Consider the following 24,295-nt stretch of genomic DNA (forward strand, 5'->3'; position numbering starts at 1 on the left):
AGTTCTCACACAGGCAGACCTTATTTTGTTGTGGTTTTCTTTATTGCACTTCGTAGATACTGTGTGTTTTTTTGTTTGTTTTGTTTTGTTTTTTTTTTTTTTTTTTTTTTTTTTTTTTTACAAATTGAAGGTTTGTGGGAACCCTGCATCGAGCAAGTCTGTCGGTGCCATTTTCTCAACAGCATTACTCACTTCATGTCTCTGTGTCACACTTTGGTAATTCTCACAATATTTCCAACTTTTTCATTATTATTATATTTGTTATGTGATCCCTGATATTTGATGTTACTGCCACGACTCACTGAAGGCTCAGGTGATGGTTAGTGTTCTTTAGCAATAGAATATTTTTTAATTATGGTATACACTGCTTTTTAAAAAAACACATAATGCTGTTCACACTTAACAGACTGCAGTATAGTGTAAACATAACTTTTATATGCACTGAGAAACCAAAAAATTTGTGACTCACTTTATTGCAACACTTTGTTGCAGTGATCTGGAACCAAACCCGAAGTATCTCTGAGGTATGCCTGTATATATGTGCCAGGGAAGGATTCCTGAAAGTTACTCAGTATAGTTGTCCATTGGTATCCGTGGGGGACTGGTTCTAGGACCCTCTCAGATACCTTATATAAAATGGCGTTGCATATAATTTAGGCACATTCTCTTATATACTTTAAATCATCGCTAGATTGCTTATAATATCTAATACTATGTAAATAGTTGCTATTACATGACAACTTAAAGTTTTGCTTTTTGGAACTTCCTAAAAAATTTTTTAAATATTTTCCATTTGTGCTTGGTTGAATCTGTGGATGCAGAACTGGCAGATACAGAGGCCCAACTGTATCTTTCAATATGCATCCTTTGGTAAAGTGAATAGAATATCTACTGAGTACTAAGCTGTTCATCTCCCCCTTTGTTTAAATCAGAATTCATCAGCTGGTGGGCCAGTGGCTAAGACTCCACGCTGCCAGTGCAGGGAGCCGGGTTGGATCCCTGGTCAGGGAACTAGATCCTGCATGCTGCAACTAAAGTTCCTGCATGCCGCAGCTAAAAACAAAAGATCGTGCACTTGGCAGTGAAGATATTTCGCGTGGCGCAGCTAGACAGATAGATTGAAAAAAAAAAAAAAGAATGCATCCAGCAATCAGAGGTTCATGTAATGTGCCCAGCTCCCTCCCTGAAAAGTTCTTTTTATGAAATAGATAATACGTTAGAATTAAGGAGTTTTACTTCATGGCCACCATGGATTAGGAACTGTGATGAGCATTTTAAACAAGGATTCACTGATTTAATTCTCAGGGCAACTTCATGAGATGAAAGGCAGTAATATTTCCTTGTACAGATAGGGAAACTCAGGCGCAGCGAAAGTGTGTAATTTGCCAAGTTAGTAGAGGTAGGGTTAGAAGTCCACATGAACTGTTTATTCTCACTGATAATTTGTGGCTTTGAGTTTGGTTTCTTGAGGGGTGGGAGGACACCCCTTGCCCTCGAGTCTGCACAGAACCGACACAGATGCGGTGTCCTTGGATGCCCAGAGTCAGACTTAAGAGGTAACACCCTTAGCAGGCCCGTCCCCTTCACCCCACAGTGTGGAATCTGTGTGTGATGTATGTTTTCTTTTTCTAAAACTAGGATGGAGCTTGGAACAGCAAATATTTAATCAGAGCAAATTCTCCTTGCTAAATCCTGCCAGCTTGTTCAACGTGGAGGTTCTTTGCCTAAAAATATTCACAATGTACTGAAGACTAAATGACTAAGTCACCCACAGAGCATAAAGCAGGGCTCAGTATTTGGAGCAGGGGGCTGTCTGCCTACTTTTATTTTGGAAGAAATGTGCAGTGCCACACAATCACCCTCTGATGAGCCTAAGGGCCTCTGGCAGGAAACAGGGGTTTTGGGGGAGGGGGATTTGTGGGGGATGATGGGATAGGCTCTCAGGCCTGCTGGCGGTAGCATTCTTGAACTGATTTGAGAGGAAGAGAGAAGTGGGTGTGGGTAGGGCGGTGGAGAAGAGTCTGACCAGGAAAGATGGGCTGGTGTAGATGAAAGGGATGCTGACATGCATGTATTACAGTGGGAGTGGGAGTGTGGGGGGCGGTGTGTGGCAGGGATTAGCTTTGCTGATAGAGTGGAACAGAGGAGGGAGGGGGAAAAAAGAGTTGAATGAATGCTATAGAGCAATAAATCCCATGTGAATAAAACAGAATAAGTGAGGTGGTGAGGTGCCTCCTTTTACAGATTCAAAGCAATATTACTTCCTTATTACTGGTACCACTCACATGGGTGCAGCTTTTATTTCCTGCTAGAGGCTCTGAAACTTGTGTGGAAAAGCATGTTTGAGATTCAGGTGCAGTAAGGATTGCAGGTCTCTTCTGAGGGAGGGACTCCTCCTGGAGGAAGATGAACTTCAGTCTTCCTTCTGTTTATGGAAATCTCAATAACCTCCGTTGTTATTGTCTCTTTAGGATCTTTTCTGGAGAAGAAACTAAATTATCATACTTCAGTTTTACCTCTAGCTTTGTGTCATTTTTTTCCCCTGGGTTTTTTTTTTTGTCTTGTGAGTAAAGGCTGTAATATGATTTTTAACTTATTTTCTGTTCTGAAGAGTGTTCGGCTTTGATGTTGGTAGGAAGCAAGTTTTTCTTCCTTTTTTTTTCTAACAGTGACATTTCAATAAAATAGTCTTTATCTTCTGACGTTAATAGAAACATGTTGCTTATTCTCATAATGTAAGATTTTAATTATTCTGGTAAAGTGCATTAAAACCTTCTAATTGTACTAGAGTAAACCATTGTCAACATTTATCAGAAGATTAAGGTCCGTTAATAAAGAGTTCCAGTGGATCAAGAAAAAATCCAATTAACTGCCAATTCACAGAATAATACAGGTAGCCATAAATTTAAGAAAAGATGTGAACCTTACTAGTAATGAGAAAGATGGACATTGAAACAAGATAGTGGTTTTTAACCTTTAAATTGGGTGGTCAGGTTGGGAACGTGAGCAGTCTCAAATATTACTGGTGGGATATAAATGCAGCCTTTAAAGGTGTGATGTGACTTTATCTCTTGAAATTTTAAGATGTAGATACTACTTGACCCATTGATTTCATTTCCAGGTCAGGAGCTTATCCTATATAAATAATGGCTTATGTGAAATTATTCTCTGTATTTATGCATTTCAAGAAAAATATACCCATGGGTCTTACCTGGTGGTTCAGTGGGTAAGACTCTGCGCTCCCACTGCAGGGGGCCCAGGTTCAATCCCTGGTGCGGGAAACTAGATCCTACATGCATGCTGCAACTAAGAAGCTCGCATGCTGCAACTAAAGAGCCTGCATGCCACAACTAAAGATCCCACATGCTGCAACTAAGACCCAGCGCAGCCTACCTAAATAAATAAGTAAATAAAAATATACCCATGTATTATAAGTATAATTTTAAAAAATTCTGATGCTGGATTTCAGAATTCATTAGGAGCAAGTGAAGGCGGAGTGGCATGTTATAAGCACTATAACTTTAAAAACGACTTAGAGAAAGAAAAAGTTCTTTGGAAGAGAGACTTCTCAGTCTTAATTTCTCTCTGCACATGGTGTATTTCACATTGGATTTTAACTTGTAGGCTGAAAGAACACTCCATGGTAGCCCTTCTTTACCTAGTTTTAACAAATTACTTTTTGTCTTCAGATCCCTTTTTTTGAAGATATTTGTAAAGGCATTAAAGCTGGTGACACCTGTGAGAAGCTGGTGGGGTATTCTGCGGTGTACAGAGTCTGTTTTGGAATGGCCTGTTTCTTCTTTATATTCTGCCTCCTGACCTTGAATATCAACAACAGTAAAAGCTGTAGAGCCTACATTCACAACGGGTGAGTCTTCGTGGGGACCATTTCTTCCTCCCTTATATTCAGAGCAACATTCCAGGACCTTCTCTACTCATCCAACCCTCTGACTGCTTTCCTCTAGTTGAAATTGTTGACACTGATTTTAGGGAAGGTGGAACTTAACACTTGTCACTACACAGTGGCCCAAGAACTGGGATTCTATTTGTAACACCTGGTGCGGTCATGAGACCTGCAGTAGAAATAGAGTTTATTTCTTATACCAAGACCTTCCCCCAGGTCATTTTCACCCCTGCAACAAAATGGTTTTGCACAATCAGAGGCCGAGTCTGTCTAATTATGGGAAAAGGCAGTCTCCATCCAGTTACTTAATTAGTTCCCCTCCATTTGGAGAGAACAGAATCGTGAATTGACACGCTTACCTTCTAAGAGGTCTTTTGTCCTTCCTTGAATACCATTTAAATACATTTCCTCTTTTTTTTTTTTTTTCCCCTCCAGCTTTTGGTTCTTTAAACTTCTGCTGTTGGGGGCCATGTGCTCAGGAGCCTTCTTCATTCCAGATCAGGAGACCTTTCTGAATGGTACAAATGGGGTATTGGGGATATCTATTTATTGTGTCTTTACCCACTTTATACACTTTTTCAAAAGTGTAGTCCATGGTGCTTTTGATAGTTTAGATTACTAACTTTCTTGTAACTCAAAAAACAAACAAAAAAAATCCTGCCTCATCTGCCCACACTTCACCCACCTCTCTACTTTCTGTCCCTCCCCAACCTCAACGTCTCCCTCCCTCGGAGGGATGAGAGGACCTTTAGTTGCTCTGTTCCTTGAAGAATTGAAATTAAGGTTATTGGCCTGAGGGAAAATGAGGCACTTAAAACTTGTTCGAGAACTCGTTTAGCATGTCAGCGTGACCCAGGGAGAAGAGACCTTGTTCTTTCTGAGCACTGCACACAAACCCAGGGCTTCTTGGCAGCTTTAAATCTGCTACAGCTATACTGGGGTAAGAAAGGCATCCTCCATGGGGCTTCCCTCATGACGCAGTGGTTAAGAATCCGCCTGCCAATGCAGGGGACATGGATTCGATCCCTGATCCGGAAGATCCCACATGCTGCGGAGCAGCTAAGCCCGTGAGCCACAACTACTGAGCCTTCACTCTAGAGCCTGCAAGTCACAACTACTGAAGCTCGAGTGCACCTAGAGCCTATGCTCCAAAACAAGAGAAGCCACCGCAATGAGAAACCTGCGCACCCCAACAGAGAGTAGCCCTACTCTCTATAACTAGAGAAAGCCCACGCACAGCCACAAAGAGCCAACACAGCCAATAAAAATAAATGAATTTATTAAAAAAAAAAAAAGGAAAGAAAGGCATCCTCCAGGCTATTTCTAAACTTGCCTTATGTGACACTATAACATTGAATTATATTCCTTACTGATCGAACCTACCAAAATTTTTTAATATGAAGCATTCAATCATAGCTGAAACAAGGGGTTCTTCTTCATATGAGCTAGGGAGGAAAAAAAAGCCTGAGTTTCAGAGGTTCAAAACACTGTTCAAACCCAAATGGATTTACTTTTCCTAATTAAAATAGTCAAAATATTCACATTGTGAGTAAGGAACAGCCGTAGTCCCTCAAATAGCCACATATCAGGGTCCAGCCTAGTTTTATGTAGTCCTTAAGGAAGTTGTATCTAAGTTGTCTTTTTACCTAAAATACTGGTAACTAGTTATCTAGTCCCCACCGAGGTCCCTGTATACATTAGGACAATATACTTAGAATGGGATGAGACTTAGCTATCCGTCCTCTAGCACAGCTCGGTCGTTTTATAGATAACCCAGAGATGTGATGTGCTCATCCACAGTTTGAGCTTCTTTGTGGCCCAGCTAGAAGTAGAACCTGAGTCCATGGCCCCCAGTTTGAACCTCATTTCCTCACTGGACATTGGTGGGTCTCTAGCCAGTAAAATTTGAATCCTTGGTTTTTCTGGTAGTGTGTGATTTTACTTTTAAATTGGGGGTTGTTGTTGATTTTATGAATTGCTGCATCTGTTCGGATATCTAGCATTTATTTATAACACAGAGGTGAAACTTGGATGCTGTGGTACCAGGTTGCCTGTGTTCACATCCCAACCACACCCTTTACTGGCTATGGGACCTGGTCAGCTTACGTAGACTCTCAGTTTTTCTCATCTGTAAAGTGGGTGTAATAGTAGTACCCACCTTGTAGGGTTGTGGGAATTAAATGTGTACAGGGAGCCTGCAGTAAAAATTAACTGTAGTCCTTACTCTCTTTTGAGTTAAACACTTGGGACAATCTCCTCATCTCTTTCCAATGGTCTTTTTTTACAGCCTGGCGCTATGTGGGAGCCGTTGGAGGCTTCCTCTTCATAGGCATCCAGCTCCTCTTGCTTGTGGAGTTTGCACATAAATGGAACAAGAACTGGTATGTGCCTTTATGGAGAGCTTCCAGTGAGCTCACTCTCTGTCTCAGAGAAAGTGCCCCATGTTGGTAGAAGCTCTCCCCTGAGTTGTATTGCCAGGGATTAGCAGTCTGCTTACATCAAAAACAATTTTTGCTGTTTCTCTCCCTTCCCTCCTGCTCTTTGGACCTCTTCATTTACTCCTCTCCCATACTGTTTTTCTCTGCTTTCTACCTTTCCTTTGTCCACTGCATTTTTCATTTTTTGGCTCTCTTTTCCCTGTACCCTCTCATTTGGGCTCTAAGACTTAGCCACACTTGACCCCACTGCTGGCACCTCACAGCCCCGGCTCCGTGTTTGTGTTAGTGGCTGAAAATTTGAGAAGGCTTTATCTTAGGTTCCCATCCTTAGGAGATTAAAAGGAAAAAAGTGCTTTGGAGCTGGAGGTTCATTTTCTGCAAAGAATATTTCATGGAATAGTTCTTTCCTTTTTAAAAGAAATTTTTGTTCTTTCTCAACTGCCTAAGAGGGAAAGGGCCCCTTCATTAGGAAGATCTGTTGTGCTACCTTAGAAAGCCACCCTGACTTAAAAAAAAAAATACAGACCCTTTTTAAGTGCCTTGGAAATAGAATTCACATCCTAGAATACATGGGAAATGCCGAACTATTAATGGCTTGTTTTCTTCCTTGCTGAGCCACATTGAGGAAATGACAGCTAGATGAGGGTCCAGCTCCTTCAGCACTAAGGCCAAGTTGACTCTCTTTGTGACTTTTGGCAAAGCTCTTAAGTACTCTGTCTTACTTTGCTTATAAAATATGAATGAAAATAACTGCCTACTATATCCAGTAAGGTTTTTGTAATTTTGTAGACCTTGAAGGCATCACATTATTTTATACTGTGTGGGGGAGCGGGGGGATGTGAAAGTTCTATGTGAATGTGAATTTTATTTTTTATTTTGGACAAAACAAAATGTACTGTCCAAATTCTCTCAAAACACTTTTCATCCTGATTATATTCCTCAGCTTGGTAGTAGTGGAAGTAGTTTTGGTTTGGTTTTTAAAGATCAAATCATGAGATGCCTGAGTGAAAAGCTAGTGTTAATCATTTTATTATTTGGTAAATATTGGAGTAAGCACCCAAATGCCAGTTTAAAAATGTTTATAGAGACTTCCCTAGTGGTCCAGTGGTTAAGAATCCACCTTCCAATGCAGGGGACACGGGTTCGATCTCTGGTCGGGGAACTAAGATCCCACATGCCAAAGGGCAGCTAAGCCTGCGCACCACAACTAGAGAAGCCCGTGCGCCGCAACTAGAGAAGCCCATGCGCCGCAGCTAGAGAAGCCCACTCCACAGTGAAAATCCCACGTGCCGTGATGAAGACCCAATGCAGCCAAATAAATAAAAATATTTTAAAAAGTAAATAAAAAAATGTTTGCAGCACATTGAATAGTCATACATGTAGCATTACAGGCATGTTGTGGTATTTTTTCAAATACCTTTTTTTTTTTTTTTTTGGCTGTGATGCACAGCATGTGTGTGGGATCTTAGTTCCCTGACCAGGGATTGAACCTGTGTCCCCTGCATTGGAAGTGCAGAGTCTTAACCACTGGACCACCAGGGAAGTCCCCTCAAATTTTAATCTCTATGATAATACAGATTTTTAGGTCTGAGTACCTATGTAAGTAATAGGAGTACATATATAAGTTTATTATTGCATGCTGTACTGCATTTTGAGTCATCCCTGTAACCTTGTATGTTTGGGTTTCTACTAGATCTTGTTTTGAGGCAGCAAAATTTTCCTAAAGATAAGTCAAATGGTTGACTATAGTTTTATGTGACCGTTTTCTCAATTGTGCAGGAGATACATGCACAATAAGTTGAAAATGCATTTTAATTGATTAAATATCATTCTTTCCATTGATTTTTTTTCTCTCTGTCTCTTTTTTTTAGGGGGTGAGGTGGGGGGAGGAGGGTGCACACCATGTGGCCTGTGGGATTTTTAGTTCCCAGACCAGGGATGTAACCTGGGCCCTCGGCAGTGAGAGCACAGAATCCTAACCACTGGGCCACCAGGGAATTGCCTGATGATTCTTAATGTACTTTCATTCTGAATTTTTTATTAGACAAAATAAATACATCACCCTAAACTTTTTCTAAAATTTTTGCAAATAAACTTTGAATAAGGAACTTCATGGTAAAATATTAATATTTTTGATACTGCGTGCCTGATTTGCCCATTAAATAGTATGTTCTCTAGAGAATACTTGTGCTTCTTTACTCTGACTTGAATGTTTTGATTCTGAAGCCATTTTCTGGGACTAATTATCAATGCCAAGTTTTAACAGGCATTTTGGAAGAGTTTGATTGCTTTAAAAACTTCCCAGAAACCACCCAATAGGAATGACTTAAGAGCTTTGCAACAATTGATGTTGCTGTTGTCCCAGCTTTGAGGCCAGTATCCCAACAAAATCCCTTTTGTCCACAGAGCCACAGTCAGTTGGTCTGCCTAAAATTAGGTTTAAGCTAGGAAATGTGCAAATATTGTTATTTTTATGTAAATTCGTCTAATTTAGGGGTCTTTTTTTGGTGTGTTTTTTAACAGATTCTTGCTTACAAGGTTAGTCTAGAAAATATAATACTCGTATCACTCTTCATAGAACAACCAAAATTTTTCTTCCCTTTTCCTTTGTTTTTCTCCTTTTGTAAAGATCTTGAGAAGGGTAAGTTCCCAAAGGCAGTAGGGATATAAAGACTGTGGGCCTGGACACCAGGAGGCTGCAGATTTTAATGCCTCTGGCTCTCTGGCTATTTTACTTGAGGCACATAACTTGGCCCCTCTGACCTCAGTTTTCACACCTGAAAAATGCTGTTGGTTGGATGATGTTTAATGTGTTTTGTTCTTTTATTAAAAGATAAACTGAGGCATATTAAAAATTTTTTAAGAGTTTGAGCAAAAAATTAATTCAAATTGGGCACCCTCCCATCTAGCAGATAGAAAGGAGCTCAGAGAAACTGTACAAAATAAAAGACTTTTATAGACAGAAGGGAGCAGGGACAAGGAAGTTGTACAAGGCAGAAAGGCAGGTTGGTTATTGGGAGGTCACTTACCTTTAGGGGATGGCAGGGGTATACCAGTCAGGTGACCTAACTAGTGCTGATCAGGGAATTCCTGATTGACTGATTTAAGATTCCATTTCTGGGAGAGCTGAAACCGTAAGCTGTGTTGGTTTGGTGATGTGGGGCTTAGCATAAGTGACTCCATTTTGAGTCTGTTGTCTTGTTTTTAACACTTTCTAGGTCAGTTTTTGTGACTTGAAGCGTCAATTCTATATCAAGACTGAAATCACAGAAAATAAACAGTATATTTCGGTGTTTTTAATGAAGACCCATTTTCTAGATTTTAAATTCACATTTGTTGGGTTTTTTTTTTTTTTTTTACTCCTAACCCTCACCTGAAGCCTGAGCCCAGCCACCTTTCTTAACCTGATAACCCACTTGCTTCTGTGCCCATACCCTCTGCCGTGCTGCCTGGTCCTTTTCTAATCTTCATCCACGTGCTTCTCATTGAGCATTGATTCACAATTTTGGGAGTCTTACCTGTGTGCCAGGCCCCGAGATTATGATGACAAATAAGTCACGGCACTTATTCGGGCTGTCTGTTGAAGATGTCATCAGGAGGACTGGCTGAGTCTGGAGCAGCAGGCGCCTCAGCCACTCTGCCACCATTGCTGCATCAAGTTACTCTCTAACAGTCGACGGCCCTCACACCAACATTCGTTAAGCCCCTGTGCTTTACCAGGCACTTGGCAGTAGGAGGGCAGCAGTGAGCACAACAGTGCCCTGCTCTGTGGAGCTTACATTCTGGGGTGGAAGGGGGTTAGATAATCAACTTATTATCAAGCAGATAAGTAATACATTCAATGGTAAAAAGTGCTCTGGAGAAAAAGAAAGCAGGATGTGGGAGTTGGGGCAAGCAAGGCAGGAAAGGCGTTCATGATAAGGCGTGAGGGAGAAGGAAGCTGGGGACACCCTAAGGCAGGACTGTGCTGGCTTGTTTAAGGAAAAAAGGGACATCCGCTGTGGCTGGACCCCGGTGGTGAGGGAAGGGTGCAAGAGATGAAATCAGAGATGGTCCTGGGCCAGATCATGAAGGGCTTCTGGGGCCGTTGTGGCAGATGGAAGGGCGCTAGAGGGACAGAATCTAATGCACATTTTAAATTGAGAAAAGATGAGAGGGGGGTTATAGGTGTAAGTAAGGAGACTAGTGGGAGATGATCCAGGTAAGGGACAAAGTCTGACATTTAAAAAAAGTGAAGAGAGGAATTCCCTGGTAGTCCAGTGGTTAGGACTCGGCGCTCTCACTGCCAGGGTCCTGGGCTCGATTCCTGGTTAGGGAACTAAGATCCTGCAAGCCGCGCCGCACAGCCCACCCCCCCACCCCCCCACCCCCAAAAAAGTGAAAAATAAAATCAGCTGGGAAAAGAGTAAAAATTTTAATGGGATTTATAATAAAGAATCTAAAAGAGGAGGTTAATGTGCTCTCTAGTTTATATAAACATTAATAAAGGGTTGGGAGAAATGCGGTGGTTTAACAATCTACAGAAATTGTTCAGAACAAAGAAAAGCGTGCTTATCGACGCTAAATGAAGACAGAGCAAGGGGATGGACCGAGTCACCGTCATCTGCCTTAGGATTCCACTGCCCTTGGTAACCACGTTCTCACAAACCTTCACAGAGGAAGCAATTCGCTTAATGTCTTCCCAAAGCTGGAAGTATTCAAGCAACCCAGCTACAGTGTTTCGATGGTGAAGAAGTTGCTGCAGCCAGAGACAAGACAGGGAGGAAAGGCCAACATGATAAGGACCCTCATATTCCTGAAACCAAGCCAAGCGCTCCAGTGACCACGGAGTTATTCTAACAGAGAAGGCGCACACAGCAGATTGAAGAGAAAATGAGACTAGAGAAAGGAAAGAGCCAATGGTAATCGATGGCAGGGAGAGAAAACAGATAATGTAGAAAAAGGTGAACACTGCTGCACAGTGTGTAGGTGGGGTCCAGCTGTCTCTTGGGCTGTGTTATTAGTCTAAGAAGGACTTGCTTAACAGTTTATGCTTAGATTCCCAAGGTTAAATCTTCAAGCCTAACCTTTCCCCTCAACTCCAGGCTTATATTATCCAACTGGCAGTGTCTCCACTTGGAGGTCTAGTCAGCATGTCCAACTTGGCAGGTTCAGGTTAACTTCCCAATATTCAAACCTCCATCCCCAAACCTGCTCTTCTATGATCTTCCCACCTTCAGAACATGGCAATCCCATTCTTCGCATTAGGGGTGGAGCTGGGGGGAGATTAAAGAACTGCAGTTGCTCTTGACCGCTGTCTTTCTCTCCCTGCTCCTCTCCTCTCCCCAAAGAGAACTCCAGCAAGGAGCCACTTTTTAATACCGCCAAAACCTGTCCCAGAGGAATTGACATCCAGAATGGGGACGCTAGAATAAAGTCTGTGGTGTATTCACTTTAGTTGATGTCAAAGACGGAATTTTTTCCGTGTTTAGAAAAAATTCTAAGCTTGAGCCAAGAGGTTTTTGCATATTTACCTGTACCTTCTAGCTTCTAGCTGGTAAAATGATAGGTCCTCTGGATAACTCATTACGATGGCCTGGGGCCTGGGAGCATTAGCTAATAATGCCTGAGGGATGGTAGATGCTTTGGGAGAATCAATTGACCTGTGTTTTCTCCCCTTCCTCTTCTCCACTTCCTGGAGAAACAGGACCGCAGGCACAGCCAGCAACAAGCTGTGGTATGCCTCTCTGTCCCTGGTGACCCTCATCATGTACTCCATCGCCACGGGAGGCTTGATTTTGATGGCAGTGTTTTATACACAGAAAGATGGCTGCGTGGAAAATAAAATCCTCCTGGGGGTCAACGGAGGCCTGTGTCTGCTTATTTCAGTGGTAGCCATCTCACCCTCTGTCCAGAATCGTAAGCACTGTTTTTTTTCCATTCTTTCTTATTCATATTACAATGTATTTAAGCAGATGTTCTACTCACCCCCCACCCCCTCATTTTGGAAAGTATGATCATTGCTTAATTCACCGTGGGTGGCTCAGCAATAGGAATGGTGGGACTCCAGTATCCTCTTCATATCCCACACTGGGTTGAATGTGATAGTCATGCCTGCCTCGTGTCAAAGATTTGAGTGTAATGAAATCAATAAATAAGGAGATAGATGTTGCCATTAGTAAATAACGGACTGCAAGGAGGCTTTCAATGGAAAATGCCTTCAGCGGATATTTAGCTCTTCCCTGTAATCTCTGTAAAACTTGAGTGAATGAGAAGGCTCCGGAAGGAGCTGTTTTGGGGCTCATCTTTCACGTGAGACCCCTGTGGACCACAAATCAGGGACAGCAAGGTCCCAGAGTCAGGAAGCAGCAAATCCAACCCCAGCTCAGCCAGCAGCTGGCCCCCGGGAGCTAACTTTTCTCAGATCCCAGTCCTTAGCAAAGTCAACAGAAACCTATGAGCCTGATCTTGCTAATGGTTGTTTCAAAGCCAAAAGAAGGAGATGACGGACGTTCATTATTGAAATTGAACTTCCCCCAGTTCCTTTAATTGATCAGTTAAGAATTTCCTAAAACATTATTAGTATTCAGATTAAAATGTTCTTTGGGTTAAATCCTACCTTTTGAAATAGTTATAATATTTTGAAATATTTGGTTTAATGCCATTAATTGTTGAGTCTGATTCCCATGCCAAAGAGCAACACTATAAAAGGGCCTATTTTTTTTAACCTTTATTGGTCATTATAACTTAATAATTATAATTCTGGAAATAAATTTAATCAGGGGGAAGACTGGGTAAAATTAAACCCCTTATGTCTGCAGGTGGTTGAAAATTAAGGATAAATCCCTTTTATCACATATTGGTTACTCTCAACCATCCAAATAGTTTAAATATTGTAACATTGAAACCCTTTTCCCAATGAATGCTGAGTCCCACAGCCTTCTTCTTTGGCTTGGACCAACTCTGGTATTCCCAAGGTTTTTTTGTCCATTGACAGATAAGAGCTTTTTCCCACTGTCATGGACTGTGAGTGTCTGATGGCCTTGTAAAATCTGGAATCCAGGCCCTCCCTATAAAATCCATCATTTACTCCACTAAGCTATGTGATCTCACAAATAACGATGGTAAATTTTCTTTGGAGATTTTGTGATTTAAGAACTAACATTATGAGCCTCAGGGAGACCAGGCAGTATGTTTCTGTACAGCTGTAGTTATTATGAAAGTAACGTGTTGGGAAAGAACTTGGCAGAACTTGGCATCTCTAAAACAGCAGATAGGTTCAGTGTATCACTCCTTCCCGCCCCAAAAGTATTTTAGTGTTATCTGAGAAACACATTACGTACCTCTTCTTACCTTTAAGGGTGGGCTCCAAGTTCAAGGGATATCATTTGGGGGAGACCTATTTTTTTAGGCACATTTGCTTTCTCATCATTGATTTAAAACAGTCTCTTGTCATTCTACAGGACAGCCGCACTCTGGATTACTGCAGTCGGGTCTCATCAGCTGCTACGTCACGTATCTCACATTCTCAGCTCTGTCCAGCAAACCTGTAGAAGTAGGTAAGCTGGTCTTGTTAGGGAGTCTGTGATTGCAGGATGAATATTGTCTTCTGTGGAGCGAGGACTGTGTCTCCATGAGCTGTCATTTAAGTATCAGGGATGCAATACATCAAAATAGATGATCTGGACTTCTTCACTAAATAACATCCTCAGCACGTGATATGAACATGAAAACTTCCTTCTCCTGAGTCTGTCTGCTGTACAGGACGTGAACTAAGGAGGGCTATTGAGTTTGCTTTTAGGCCTAATCTGCATTTTCCTGCTCAGAGATACTCAAATATTCAAGAAATAATCAAAAATATTCAAGAAATTTTTTTGCTCTATTTTTTAAAATTATTTTTAGACAGTTGTTAATTTACTTTTCTTTAGGTGATCATTTCTCTGACTGTAACAGAGAGAGTAGAAAGAGCATGGGAGTGATTCTGCCACTTAAGTAACTTGTATAAAGTTACTTACTTTTCTCTTCCTAGATATCTCACCTTTAAAATAAGAATTTTAATTATTTTAAGAAGATAAATAAGATTCCTCTTTTATAGGGTGGTTTTGAAAAATACAGTGAGTGTGTGTGTGTGTGTGTGTGTGTGTGTCTGTGTGTGTGTACAGTTCCTGGCATGTAGTAGGTGCTATATAAAGGGTACCTCTTATTCTTGTAGAGTGGTTGCAATGAATATTTGAGAACTATGAAAGCACTATTATAAGTTATTATATGAGCCCCTGAGCTTACCCAGTAAAGGACCAAATTTTCTTATTTTGATTTCCAAACTCATTATATTTCATCATTGTTACCACTTTTGTGATATATAAATGTATACTCATGTACACAGAAGTATATATAATGTACACATAAGTGTGTATCTTTGGGTACATTTTATCTCATATACATCAGGTTAAATACATGTACTTTTTTCTCTAGAATAGAAAATTGAAGTTGTTTTCCTTTTTTAAATTTAGAAAACAAATGCAAAGATAATTTGAAAATTTTAGCATACGTATGTACTGTGTATGGGCATTGCCTTTATAGCTATTTATAGTACAATGTGAATATAATTGTAGGTCTTATATTAAGTATAGTTTATCCTGGATAGAATTTTTTTTTTTTTTAAAAAAAGCTCCATCTTGACTCTAAGGTTATTTAAATCTAGTCTATTTAAGACTTTTATGAGTGTTTTGACTATGTATTAATTTCTGGTTTTAACTCAATGGGGTTTTTGGTTACAACATTTTTCTTTTTAATGGCAGGTATCACTTAAATACAGAAAAAAACTTTTATTTTTAATTTTGGGTGGTACTGCTTAAACAGCAAAGTTCATATTTTGGTCAGTTTTGTAAAGAAAATTTTCATTGGCCTAAGAGTAAAGATTCCTTAAACCACAGCACACGCTGTTAAGTTTACAGTTTCAGGCGGGAGCACCAGGAACACTTTTAGTCCAGCTTCAAACTCTTAGAATGTGCATGTTTGTAAAATGGTTTCTAGCCTGTTATTTTATGTTTATGTTCCTTATTTTTGGGCAGAGTTGGCAAACAGACCCAGCTTGAGTGTTCAAAATTGAAGACTCTGTGTTAGATAAAAAGTAAACGACTACAAGAGTGTAAAGCAATTATATTCCAATAGAGAGCTTAAAAAAAAAAAGGGAAATGACTAGTCATGGTAATATGATAGCAATCTTTGTTATGTAGCCTCTCATAATTTTTTAAAACTCCAGACCACTTGAGGAAGTTCCCAGGTTACAGCCTGAAAGAAGTCACGACCATCCTGTTACCACAGTAAAATGACTTCTCACCTGGGTGGGAGGCTGTCGGCCAGACGGCAGTTCCTGCAGGTTCCTGTTAGGCTGTTGAATAGTCTCGACAACTCCTCCAGGGTGGATAGACACAGAAGATGCTCTCAGTTATCTGCATGCTATCTGCTGCCCAGTCAACTGAAAAATGATCTAAGTTTTTACTTTTTACTGTTGTTTCAATAATACTGAAAAAGAGCATGGTTCTTAGAAAGTCCTGGGACTGAAGACCCCTTTAGCACTAAGCTGGCACCCGAGGGTCTTGTCCTTAGAGGCTGCCTAGGTGGGACAGTAGCAATGATCTAGTCTGAGTCGAGATGGATGGTAGAGAAATTCCCAGTACTGAGTCTTCACTATTGTGCGCTGCCTGAATTTTCCCAAAGTGAATGCATCCCTGAGTTACAGCGGGCTTTTCTGATTTGGCTGTGATTCCTTTCTCTTTTCTTCACAAGTTCTAGATGAACACGGGAAGAACGTCACCATCTGTGTGCCTGACTTTGGTCAGGACCTGTACAGGGACAAAAACTTGGTTGCTGGACTGGGTACCACTCTCTTGTGTGCGTGCATCTTATATTCATGGTAAGTTTCAGGAGTTACGTGAAGCCATCTTTGCAGGCTTTAAAAGTACAAGAGGAAAATTTAAATAAGTTTTAGCGGTGTGAGGCAGCCAAGTAAATACCATCTGAGGAAGAGGGAAAATGTAGCCTGAAGTGAAAAGGTGGTATCACAGCATGAAATCTAGGTGTTTGGACTTCATTTGCCTAACTTGCATTTAAATAAATATATATGGCACTTGGAATCCTTTAAAAGAGGGTTGAGTGTTACTTGCTAAAGCATTTTTGAGGGTAAGGGAGCACAAAGTGAGGAAGAGGTGGTATGTGCCAGAATGTTTTGGCAACTTTCTACTCCAACGGAAAACCATTTGTTCTCTTGTTGATAGAAAGAGTACAAAGTACTCCATACACAGTCATTTTGTGCTTGGTCCAGGAAAGACAGGAAACATCCCTTTTCTTTTATGCTAAAAGCCACATTGCTCTTAAGGAGGCGAAGTCATTCCTCCAAAAGTAGATGTGATACATAAGCAGGTTGTGTATCAGATGCACGGGGTGGGGTTTATTCCACCTTTAAAATCTGTAAAAGATGTCAAAGGGAGAAAAGTAAAGGATAGGAATGATAAGTTTCTTATTCCAGGTACATATTTCACTGATAATCAAGCTTCCCTTTGACAGTAACTCTCTCATGTTTAGGTTTTACTCCTGTGTTTTACGTTTCATTTGTCATATTTCAGTATCTAAAAATTTCAACTAGTCACAGGCAATGGCAGTCTTCCTCTGGCCGAAACTGAACCATCCTGGGGGTGATAGCTTGTATAAATAGAATGTCTCTCTGAGCACGTTGGTGTTTTCTCATAGAGCTTCTAACACCCCCTAATGCCATAGAGAGTAACCAGCCGACACAGACGTAGACGAAGACAGGAGAACTGAGTTTTATAAAGCACGTGTTCACAGTCATGCATCAAGCTTTCAGATGCGTGCAGTGTCGACTCTCAGCCTGTCTGTGACGTAGTGACAGCCTCTCCTGGCTGCAGCAGAAAGGACCGTGGCAACCACTTTCTGGCCTTGCATTTTTATTAATTCCATACTTGTTCACTGATTCGGCCCCTCATCAATGAATGTTCTCAGGAAAACCATAAAGGCCACCCACATTTTAATCCTGATTCTCAGCCCTTCCTTTCTTAAGTAAGTTTTTCCTTCCTGAGTCTGTTATTGTTGGGCTTTGGGGAGAAATGTCAGCAGCATGGCTATTTTTATGATTTGTCGCTCACATTTTTTCTGTATCGGTATGTAAAAAAAATATTGGCAAATCTAGTGAGGGGAAAGCAGGTTATTAAACTATAAATGTACTTGTAGAATATTCCATTTTTAGAATAAAATTGAATTTACACATGTAGAAAAACTCCTGGAAGGAGATAAACCAAGCTTGTAAGAGTGGTGGTATTAGGCAAAACTTTTTTTTTTTTCTGGATTTTTTTTTTTTACAATGAGCTAGTGTTTCTTTTGTTTGTATTATCGCGGGAAAAAAGCTGTAAAGATATTTGATAGAATAAAATCATATGTTTTTGTGAGTTGCTGATGCCTAATCCCACCTGATAAAAAATGTTTGTGCCCTTAGATAAAATAGGGCTTAGATTTGCTATAGGCCCATCAGTGGAAGAGATGGAAAAAAATGCCATTTAATGTGCTGATAGAACTGCCACCAGCGGTGTTGGTTTGTGGTTTGGAATTTCCACCGTGTTAGATTTTCACTGCCGCCCTTGAGTGAGAAATGATGAATAAAACCGTTGCCCCTTTTGGAATTCAGAGGCACTGTAGTTGAGGTTGGTAAGGTCTAGTCTGATATTCCCAGAAGATAACACCTTTCAAAGCTGACAGCTGCTCCTTAACATCTGTCTAAATGCCAGTAACAAACGTTACGGAATGCTGGCGATCAAACTGCAAACCCATAGTGCCCAAGGGAACGAGGAGACAAAACAGCGGCCACACCGAGCGGAGATGGGGGGGATCCAGGCAGCTCTGGGGTGTTGATGTCACGCGTGGCACGCGCACACCACCTGGTGATGGCAGTTGATTGCTCAGGGATCAGCGCTGCTGCACGGAGGTGGCGGTGATTAGACGCTGCGCTTTCACTGCCGAGGGCCCAGGGTCGATCCTTGGTTGGAACTAAGATCCCACAAGCTGTGCGCCACCCCTCCCTGCCCCCCCAAGAAAAGTTCAGTTCCCTTATTGTACATATAAGGAAAACTGGGATGTGGAGACTACTCCTATATTTCTCCCCCAGTTCAGGAAACTTCTCCTTACAGCTCCTTTGCTGGAGTATTGGGAGAGACAGGTTCGTAGTCATTTTTTCCCCCCGGGATGACTTGGAGTGAGGTCCTTTTTCACTTAGGTGGAACAGTCGGCTGGATGAAGGCTCTTTAATAAAGGTCAAACAACTTGCTAGTTCAAAATGGGATATTCACAGCAATATGGCAGACCATATGGAAATAGGTAGAAGATTGGTAAGATGGCATTGGAGAGATTGGTTTAAATGAAGAAAAGTTGGCACGTCAAAGAGGGTTATCTGTTCTTTGGGGGTGTCCTGGACCTACTGCTTTATTTAAGAAGGGGGGAGTATATTTTGGGAATCCTGTTCCTCCCTAACCTTCCAGCTAGAAATCTCCTTGTGTCGGCATCAGGGGCATGTTGAGGGCCCCTTCCCACCAGCTCTGGGTTCCTCTGGGAGCTGAGTCACCAGCTATACAGTACACTGGGAACATGGTTGAACTTGATTACACCAAGGCTGAGAATAGTCCTGGGTTCTCTCAAGGGCCCTATCGGTTTGTCAGGGGCAGAATCTGTGGTCTCCAATAGGAAAGTCTGGGCACGTTGCCTAGAGATTTTCTGTGACCTAGTGGAGTTTGGCCGATTCCAAAACAACTGAAGCAGGTGCTGAGGGGCGTCTGCATTGCAAGTCATTCTTCCTGTACATGCGAGGTTCTAGGCATGACAGAGGTAGGGAGGGGTTGGGGGTAGCAGGGAGGCTTTTTTCTTTCCTTTTTTTTTTTTTGGTTGTCACAACAACTGCAAGATGCTACTAGCTTTTGCTGAGTGAGGGCTTGAGATAGTAAACAAATAAGGTGATTAGACATTCTCTGTCCAGTGAAGCATTGTCCCGAACAAATGCTGTCAGGCTCCTCCCGCCCCCACAGGAAGTACGGGGTTAAAGTCACTCAGGCCTTAGCCTTGGAAAGGAAGAGGTTATGGATAATCCGGGAATTGTTATCTTGTGCAGACCAGATGGGCCCTAGTAATAGCGGAGTGCAGACAATAAGAATTTCCTAGGCTTTTAAAGAGTTTGTAAAAACAATATTTTCTCAATAATTATGAGAAGAGTGTTTTGTGGGTTAAGGCCATGACTGAATAAAGACCTAATTTTACGGTAACATCTACTTATAGAAGTCACATGTCACTAATGATGAACTGATTATAGGTATTTTTAGAAGTAAGAACAAAAGCTTTTCCTTTTAGTGCTCTCTGATGATAGAAGTGAAGCGGCAGAGGTGCCAGGATCAAAAGCTTTGCTTTTCTGGAACCATTTTATTCCCAAGAATTTATGACATGGCATATTTATTTTAACCCTTTTATGGAATAAATATCTTTCAGATGAAAATTCCAGATATTGATCTCTTCCTAAAGTTAAGTTACCTTTCCCCCATGGAGATGATATCCTGTATTAAGTCGTAATTCACACACGCAGAATGTAGCACGCCCTTCCGTGAGTGCAGGAGCAAGGTGTGTGTGTTTCTCAGGGGCACAGCCACTGGCAATTGTTCCTGTCCTTCCTCAGACCGGGTTCAACGTCAGGAAGTGGGAGTGGAGTGGGCCTCCATTAACATCCATCTGTTCAAAGCAGAAATGAAAGTGAGGCCATTGGATTTGCGTGGACAACAAAAGAAGCAATGCTTTTTGGATCCCAGAGGACCTTTTTATGAGGAAAGCTTTTTATGGCTTATTTGCATCTCATTGATCTCGTCTCTCTTCCGGAGAGAGGATGAGAATAAGCAGAGACAGCAGTGTTGCCTCCTGTGGTTTATTTGGTTGAAACCAGTCGGCTAACTCCTTCCTCTCCACTAGCCACGCCCCTCCCCATCCCCCCTCCAGGCTAGTGCCTGAGCTGCAGGAGGGCAGGGATTGTTGTGTGTTTCACTGAGTCCCCAGTGCTTAGAATAGGGCCTGGCACATGGCAAACTTTCTGTAAATGTTTGCTAAATGAATCTGTAAAGATTATTCATATATATTGTATATTTTTCTATTTGCTTAAAATAGTCCTTCCCCCCCAACCCCTGGAAAAATACCTTTTTTTTAAACCCCCATAAGCCAGATTTTACAACATTTTACCTCTCTAGGCATGGGAAAAGTGGCAGGAAGAAGTTTTTTAAATCACACTGATAGCTACTCTATGCTGAATTTCCAAACAGAAGACCTTGTTCTGCCAAAGGCTGATTACTGAAAATAGTGATGACCTTTGCTTTTCATGCCCTTTGCATTTTATCATCATTTATAGTTTTTCATTGCTTTTGATCCCTTCTAAGTGAGACTAGTCAAAGGGAGGGGAAAGATAAAAGTGAAATTTGAAAATTTTGGCCTTTGAGGGAGGAGAAGCAGAAATGAACAGTGAAAACCAAGATAATAGGACCAAAAAACAACTTTTTTTTTTTACCCATAAACTTCTCTTCTCATAAAATGATCTAATGCAATCGGTGGAAAAAAATATTGGCTATCAAATCTGTCCGCCAATTTTGGAATAAGGTGGGATGTTAAAGTAGATTTTATTTAAACAGAGCTGTAGGTTAGAATGAGGCTCATTGGAGCCTTGGCCAAGAGGCTCTTCCCTCCTTCGATATGATACAACTCGTTAATATGCTCTGCTGACCTATTTGTTTGTCTCTTAGTTTGACATCGACGACCAGATCGAGTTCCGATGCTCTGCAGGGCCGGTACGCGGCTCCCGAACTGGAAGTAAGTTCATTGCCTTTTCTTGTCCTGCTTCATCTCAGAAGACCTGTTTTTCAAGAGGGCTTTTTATGTGTTTATTTGCATCTTCAGTGGTCTGCATTCCATGATCCCATTTTCCTCCTCAGGAAGGAATCCTATTTTCCTACAGAAAAAGAAATATCCCGAACATACTACAGGATTAAAATAAATCCTTGATTTTCCTCCAACAGGTTTGGCCTCTGGTGTGGCATCCAGCTGCCTCGCTCCTACCAGATGCCTGGGTAGCTTGTCGGGCTGCTCTTTTCTCTCGTCCTCTGTCGTAACAGAATGCGTGGGGGTTTTCTTAACTTCTAGCCCGTTCCTCTAGTCTGTACTTCTGTGCTCTCCATACGTGACACTACCATGAGGTTATATGGGAGCTGTTGGAAGGAGGAGGGGAGGAACGAGCCTGTGCTCTGTGCCACACCCTTGGGCACTGTCTGTACGTGAGCTTGTTAACTGCAGCAGCTTTAGCAGGTGGGCATTTCGTGAGGTGAAGAATGGTGAACAGTAGACGTAAACGGGGGTCAGTAGATGCCTCTCGGTTAGCAGAATGTCCGTCATTTTCTTTCTTGTGCAAAAGTCTTTTTCTTGGGCCCTCAGTGGAACATCCACCAAGGTCACATAAGCTCTAATCCAATGGAAGCAGGCAGAAGAGACTCAGCCCTGACCCCAAGAGTGGAAAGAACAGGAGGTTCTAGTGATGGCTAAGACTAGCTGTGTTCTAAGTGCTACATCTGTGATTTCATTTAATCTTCAAAGAAACCCAAGCAGGGTTTTATCTCCATTTTACAGAGGAGGGGGGGAACAGAAAAGTTAAGTCCTTTAAACTTCGGATTTGCCAGCGTGTAAATCGTGCACTCTGACTCCAGAGTCTGTGCTGTGTTCCTAACCACCGCTGCCCAAGATTCGGCTGCTCTCTGCTGGCCCTGCCTCTGACTCTCCTGGTGTCTGACCTCTGGCTGCATTCTCCTAGCTTTCCCTGCGTGGAGGAAGAGCCCTGGTGTCTGTCCAGATATGGGCACTTTGTTCTGCAGCCGGGTCTCTGGGCATGGTCCTCCCTGCACCTGACCTGAAGATAGTGGACCATTATGAAGGGTTGTCAATCTGCCAGTAACATTCACCAGCTCTGTCACTTGAAGAAGGAGAAAACTGTGCTGAGTTTGAATAGGTTACTGCTTATTCTATAGAAGAGAATGGCTCTAGAAGGCAGGCAGTTGTTCTCACCACTGACTGGGTGACCCCCTGCTGAGGTTGGACGGCTCTGCCTTCAATATCCCTATTGTGTGTACACAGTTAAAGTGCAAAGAACAGCAAGTCTCGGAGTTAGATTTAAGAGGATGTTTTTCTTCTCATTCCAAGCAAAGAGCCCCACTGTTTCCCTCTGAACAGGAGAGCACGCAGGATGGAAGTTGGTTTGTTAACTCCTTGCCTCATGTGTCACTGGATATACTTTTTGAAAGAGACAGCCATTTCTTGTGGTAACTTAAGCTTCAGAAGAACTGGGACCCCAGCATAGCATGTCTTGGGCCCACTGAATGAAATAGTGAATCTTCGACTGTATCACTTGATCCCAGATTTTGTCAAGGCCAATCCCTCTGTGACAAGTTTCCCTGTTGCAGGAAGGAAAAAGGGCTTGACTTTGAGGTGTATAAATGGGATGAAGCCTCAAGCTCCCATGTCCTTGCCCCTGGCTCTCTGTCCTTTGTCGTAAAACTCTTCTCAGCCAGAAGGTACCGGGGACGCAGCACTTCCCAGGCTGTCTTGGTGTGGGTAGTATTTCTTGTTCTGTTTACCAGAGTCCTTTTGGAATCATGTAATAATTTTTCATAACCTGACTTTTTTTAAAAAATTGTTTATTGTTTTAAGTAGGTCAGAAACATGGTACAACATTTTGAAGGAAACAAAGACTTTTCAAAGGAAAGCATCCCATCCCTCACTGTCCCTGGCACTCCTGCCCCCATAAAGCAGCCAGTTCAGAGCTTGATTTTAATATGAGATGTGGGTAGGCCTCCTGGCTTCAGGTCCCTTAATTTTACCCTTTCTGAGTCTGTCGGCTCCACCATCTCCTAGATATCATATCCTGCCTGTGGCCTCTTGGAGTTCCCACCCTGTGTTCCTGTCCCAGCCCAGTCGCTAAGCTAGTTTTGTGACTTCAGGCCAATTTTTAAACCTGCTGACCGCAGTTTCCTCAAATGTAAACAGGATAGTGATCCCAGCTCCAGGCACTGAAGAGGATTTCATGAAGTAGCAAGTGGAGCAGGGCACCAGGAGTGAGCTCCATGAGCACAGGGACCTTGTCTCTTTCACTTTGGGTTCCAGGTTGAGTTTTCCAGAAGAAGCCACCAAGGCAGGACCTGATGTGCAGGATATTTATTAGGGAGAAACGCATGTGGAAGGAGGCAGAGGGTGAAGTCGAAGGGCACTGACGGCTGAACAGAGCCACTGCTCACTCCATGGGCACTCAGAGCAGATATGACCCATCAGAGCTGTTCCCCAGGGGTCGTTGGCTGTGCCTTTACACCCCTGCCGTGAGCGCTTATTCCGTGTGGGTTGCCAAGGAAGGGCTCGCTCAAGGGCAGGGCGACTCACAGCTGGGCAAAGCCTGGAGCTGCCATCTAGAGACTCTCAGTAGCTGAGAGAGCATTCAGGGAGCATCTTAGAAGGGGATCTGCATGGCTCACCTCCATGTCCTTGTGTTTCCCATCACCAGCCCCCAGAGCGTCTGGGAAGAACAGACACTTAGAACCTTTCAAAAGAATGAAGCGTGCAGTTCAGGGCTTGGGGTATTGTTGAGACGGGGAAGATCTGGAACATAGGTGGCCTCTAATTCTCAACCAGTGTGGAGTTAGGGAAGCAGAAAGCAAGCCACCTGACTTTGTTGGTTTTGCCCTGGCAGGTAGCCCGGTGTTGTTTTTGCTTCGGCTCTGGTGGAGAGGGTAAGTAGACAACTTTCCTTCTGTGCCTCCTTCTGCGTGGCCCTGCAGACCTGTAGCTCTAGTCTGTAGGCATTTGGAATTCAGGCGCAAATAAGTTGAGTGGCAAGAGGAAACTTTTATTCCAG

General features: G+C 42.3%; 1 protein-coding gene and 1 non-coding gene across 4 annotated transcripts in view; one reads left to right on the plus strand and one right to left on the minus strand.

Moving 5' to 3' along the window:
• Positions 1–24,295, plus strand: part of SERINC5 (serine incorporator 5) — an 86,905-nt gene that overhangs the window by 55,535 nt on the left and 7,075 nt on the right. For 2 of the 3 annotated variants that reach the window (XM_057740358.1, XM_057740376.1), the window contains exons 3-10: positions 3,690–3,868; positions 4,340–4,422; positions 6,192–6,285; positions 12,029–12,240; positions 13,767–13,880; positions 16,111–16,237; positions 21,150–21,216; positions 24,131–24,170. In XM_057740358.1, coding sequence (XP_057596341.1) covers positions 3,690–3,868; positions 4,340–4,422; positions 6,192–6,285; positions 12,029–12,240; positions 13,767–13,880; positions 16,111–16,237; positions 21,150–21,216; positions 24,131–24,170 — 916 coding nt within the window. The remainder of the gene's footprint in view (positions 1–3,689; positions 3,869–4,339; positions 4,423–6,191; positions 6,286–12,028; positions 12,241–13,766; positions 13,881–16,110; positions 16,238–21,149; positions 21,217–24,130; positions 24,171–24,295) is intronic. The other variant, XM_057740365.1, reaches the window with a different exon arrangement.
• On the minus strand, positions 7,812–7,884 carry TRNAG-UCC (transfer RNA glycine (anticodon UCC)). Its single transcript has one exon. It is a non-coding gene; the product is annotated as a tRNA-Gly (tRNA).

The sequence above is a fragment of the Hippopotamus amphibius genome, chromosome 1 (genome assembly GCF_030028045.1).
Source record: "Hippopotamus amphibius kiboko isolate mHipAmp2 chromosome 1, mHipAmp2.hap2, whole genome shotgun sequence".
Lineage (NCBI taxonomy): Eukaryota > Metazoa > Chordata > Mammalia > Artiodactyla > Hippopotamidae > Hippopotamus > Hippopotamus amphibius.